The 4,864-nt window shown below is 47.7% G+C and overlaps 1 protein-coding gene across 1 annotated transcript in view; it reads right to left on the bottom strand.

Annotated features, from left to right (window-relative positions):
* Positions 1-1,294: 1,294 nt before the first annotated feature.
* LOC103583678 (H(+)/Cl(-) exchange transporter 4-like) overlaps positions 1,295-4,864 on the bottom strand; it is a 5,153-nt gene continuing 1,583 nt past the window's right edge. The window contains exon 2 of the mRNA XM_008564938.1: positions 1,295-1,606. Coding sequence (XP_008563160.1) covers positions 1,295-1,606 — 312 coding nt within the window. The remainder of the gene's footprint in view (positions 1,607-4,864) is intronic.

The raw sequence follows: 4,864 nt of genomic DNA on the forward strand, positions 1-4,864 counted from the left end.
TTTCTGTGTCTTTCTTGGCCTTTGTTGCCTTGGGCTGCTCACTCAGTCCCGCAGCGCAGCTTGGGCGCTCTCAGGAATCTTCTTTTGTATCAGCCCTAAAACCTTGAATCTGTACTTGCTTTTTTTGTTGTTGTAGATTAGTTGATCAATGATTTATTCATTTTTTGTTGCTCTTGGAAATGCAAATAGTACTCTGGCAGCACAGCGCACACTTCTCAGGCTCGCACTGTCTTCTGGCACGCCCGCTCCAGACCCGTCGCCATCTTGGGGCCATTACTGTTCTTTCTTAAAGCACTTACTATATTCTGCCTGTATTACAGTCACGTCTCTGATCAATTTTCTAGCCATAACTATTATGTTGTTATATGTAGGGGATTGTTATTCAGGGGATCTCTTCAGCATGCTCAAATTTTTAAATTCTTAGACATTAACCTTCCCAGCCTCCTCAAAGGAAGTAAGTTTCAGGAAGCAACTTCCATGAAGAGCTGGTGCATTTGACATTAAAAGGACAGGTTTCCCCTCCAGATATTCGTCCATTTACTCTGGAAACATCTACTACTTGCAAACACGGTGTTGGGATTATAAAAAGGAAGGACACGGAGTCCCCGAGGGTCAGAACGGTGTCGGGGCTGGGGATCTCCCAGGGCCTCCCTCAGATCCTGTGGGTGTCTAGCACTGTTTTGAGTGCCATACGGTGTTTACAAGTCATTCCAGGGCCTGCCAGTAGTAGCAAAAGCCAGTGTCATGTGGTGTTTGATTATGGCAGCTCAAAACGTTTTCATATGTCGTCGGCTTCTGTATCACCAAGCACAGCAGACTGCAGAGCGCGTGCATTCACGACACTCCCGCATGGGAATAAACCTGTGCACTGTGTGGAAAGGGCCAACCAGCTCTGTAATGACGGCTCTCCAGAAGCCTTATCCATGATGCATGTGATGGAAACTATACGTGAAAGGAAAAAACCCCGGCCCGAGCACAAAGAAACACACCAGGAGAAAGGGACTCAACCAAAGTGTATTGGGCAGGCAAAATGAACAAGCGGGCTGCCCTCTCAGAAGTGGGAGCAGCGGCAGGGAGAGTCAGGGTGGGCCTTTTATATCATGTTAGGCTGAGCTGGACTGTTCCTTTTGGCTAAGAAGGAAGGGGAGGGAAGCGAGTTGGGTTTAAGCTGAGCTGGGATTTTTCTATAGGTGGAGAAATTGACGTGCGCGGGAAGGGGATGTGGTGGTGAAGAAGGGGATGTGGTGGTGAAGAAGGGGGAGGGGTTTTTGTGATTCTCGGAAAACGTGCTGTTCTAGGGACCTGAAACTCTCCGCAGCCATTTTGGGTATTCCTCCCATCCGCACCGCCATCTTAGACATAGGCTAAAACATAATTGCTTAACAATATGGTCATGTATTCTGCTCTTAGACATTTCAAATAAGAAATCTCTTGCACAGGGGCGGCGGGGGCCCAGGGGCATCGGCGTCCGCAGCTCGCCGGGAGCGCTGCGTGCCCTGCGCATACCTGCCAGCAGGCCGATGAGCAGCATGACCACCCAGCCCGACCAGGCATCCAGCAGGCTCTTGATGAACTCCCATATGGACTCCTTGCTTTTGCTGGTTATCTGGAAGCAGAGCAGACACAGCAGGTGATGCGCACAGTTTTCAACTCATGCTTTTCTCCTTGAAACTGTTTTCTCAGGAAACAGGGTGGTAATTAAGAGAAAATGAAGGTCATTAAGCAACCAAATTCCCAGTTACATGATTCATTCAGTCGTGTGGCACAATGACAGATGGGCTTCCTAGTTCATAGAGCTATGGAGGCACCATCATAGTCTCCAAGGAAGAAGAGTGCCAAAAACTGCACGTGATTAGAAAACCATACTGGATGTGATCTGATCTTTCATTATTTAAAAGCCATTCTGGCCGGCCCGGTGGCGCACTGGATAGTGCGCCGCTTGGGAAGCGCGGCGGCGCTCCCGCCTGAGGGTTCGGATCCCACATACAGACCGGTTCCCGCTCACTGGCTGAGCGAGGCGCGGGAGCAACACCGAGGGTTGCAATCCCGTTGCCGGTCCCCAGTCCGGTAAGGGGGCAACACTGAGGGTTGCGATCCGTTGCCAGACACGGAAAAAAGACAAAAGACAAAAAAAAAAAAAAGCCATTCTGAAGGAGGCACTGACTGGGCATCACTATTTTGAATATGAGCTACTGTTTTAACTTCCATTATCAGGTCTGTTCATTAAAACACCTCTTCAACAAAGACTGCATTTCCTACTTTTGTTTTCAAGGTTTAATTTTAAGAGGAAGAACTGTGAATTAGCAGCATGGCTCACAGTGCCCATGGCAGACGGGCACGTCTATACACACTGTAAGAACACACCTTTGCCTCCCTGTGTTAACAAAATCCTCCGAGATCACCATTCCCGTCACAACCCTTTCGAGCGGTGGTTGGCAACCATTTTCTATATAGGACTAGACAGTAAATATTTCGGGCTCTGCACGTCAAATGGTGTCTGTTGCAACTACTCAACTCTGCCACTGTGCACAAAAGGAGCCATAAAGAACATGTAAACGAATGGGCATTACGTAATAACTTCGTATAGCATACATTATACGAAGTTATACGATTTCTAAAAGAACCCCGGATAGGTATTTTTAATACTGTGTTAATTTGTCCTTCAATTGCAGTTCAATACTTACAACAGACACAAAATATTAGCATCTTAATTTTATTGGCATAACAATAATTGATGTGAAACAAACCTTTTACATATTCTGTTTTAGCAGAAAGTGAACGTTGCCAGTTTATCTATTTGCCCAACGATCTATCTTTGAATTATTATTATCATTGTTATTGTTGTTGTTGTTGTTAGCATCTCCATTCACTCCTAAGGTTGCGCTATTTGCTTTTATTATTTTTATCTTTTTGCTTTTAGTAACTGTACCCAAGCAGCTTTCCTAAGTACATATGTATTACTCCAAAAATACTCAGGTTGATCATTTAGAGCCTTGAGAGTCTGCGGAGCTCTAAGGAAGCATGCTTTGTGATCAGGTGCCTTTCATCTGTTGAGAGCTCTTAATGTTTACTGTTAGGGATATTCCAAGAGATACTGACTTGACTTTATAAAAGTCAGCAAGAGAAATACTTCCCAAGCTGTTTTTGGTCTTAGCCCCCTTCAAATATTTTGAAAGTCCTTTTGCTACTGAATTTGTGGAAACTCTTTCAGCTGTTTGCAAGCTTTACCCAAACAGTGACGGAGATTAGACAATCATACACTCCAAATACAGCATAGCTATTTCTTCCTCCTTTAAAAACCTGGATTTAAAGGGAAACAAAGATGTCTCTGGGGGAGATAATTAACAGAGCCAGGAGACCTGGGTTCTAATATCAACTTTATCTGTTATGAGTTTATGGCCTTGGATTGTTATTTAATGTCTTTGTCCTTCAGTTTCTGCATCTGGAAAAAGTCTGCCCTCTCATAAGGCTGGTGTGAGAACAAATAAGCAGCATCTGTAGAAGTATTTTGAATTTTTCAGACAGCCTCTGAAGAAACATACAGCAATATGCTTAGCTACAATAGACTAAAAGTCACCTGTATCTATTTCTCTTTGTGAGGCTAAAAGGAGAAGAATGAAAACACTTAGCTTGGTGCTTGGCACACAGAAGGTGCTCAGTAAAATTGTGATTCTTACCGCCTCCTTCCGTGTCCCTCCACATTCCCCGGCCACCCTGGCCACCTCTAAAGCTTCAGCACCCACTCTCATGCCAGGGACCCGTCACTGTGACCCTGACCTTGCCCTGGAACTGCAGAGTTCCCTCCACCTGCCAGCCACCCACCCCCAGCTGCAGGCCAGGTGGACAGCTCAAATTCAAAGCGTCTAAAGCAGAACTCACTGGCCTCCCTCTGAAATCTGCCGCCCCCATCATCAAAGGCATCACCCCCATCTGGCCACAGCCCAGTATTCCTTGACTCCCTCCCCGCCTGACCCCAGAACCTCCCCTAGTCCCGTCAATGGCTCTGAGGACCCTGCTCCCCTCTATCCACCTCTACTTCACGGCCTTTAGTCAGACCTCCCGCTTCCTCCCGAACTCACTTCCAAGCCTTCTGTTTCTCCCTTTGCGATGCATCTTTATTGTGTTCTGTCACGTGCAACACAAAATACAAACTCCTCCCCATGGCCTACTCAGTCACTCCCAATGGGCCCCATTGCTCACGTTTCTACAAATCTTTTTCTTTTTTTTTTTGCAGGTGGCNGTAAATATTTCGGGCTCTGCACGTCAAATGGTGTCTGTTGCAACTACTCAACTCTGCCACTGTGCACAAAAGGAGCCATAAAGAACATGTAAACGAATGGGCATGACTAAGTTCCAATAAAACTTTACAAAACGAGGTGCCAGCTGGCTTTGGCCCGAGGGCCATAGTTTGCTGAGCCCTGCTCTAGAGGGAAGGCTGCCCTGTCCCCATGCTCCTCCACGTTGGAGACAAGAGGCTGCGCCATCTTCTTGACTGAACCTCACTCCTGCACAGCTCTCCCTCCTTTCACTGCCAACCTTCGTGAAATGGCGTGACACAGTCGCACTCTCCACGTCCCTCCGCATCTTCCTCTGAAGCGGCTCTCCCTGAGGTCGCCGACAGCCCCCATGTTGTTGGTTCACCATTACCCCTCCATGGAGGCTGACCTTGGGAGCAGCCCCTCCTCAACACTCTCTCCTCTTCTCACTTGGGACAACTCTCGGCTGGCCGCCTCCCTCACCTCTCCCTGCTTCTCCTCAGAGTTTGTCACTGGCACCCACCTACCTCCCCCAGACCTCCTAACTCCTGGCATTGCCCAGGGTCCTGGCCGCCTCCTTCCGTGTCCCTCCACATTCCCCGGCCACC

Source organism: Galeopterus variegatus, unplaced genomic scaffold (genome assembly GCF_000696425.1).
Source record: "Galeopterus variegatus unplaced genomic scaffold, G_variegatus-3.0.2 Scaffold25687, whole genome shotgun sequence".
Lineage (NCBI taxonomy): Eukaryota > Metazoa > Chordata > Mammalia > Dermoptera > Cynocephalidae > Galeopterus > Galeopterus variegatus.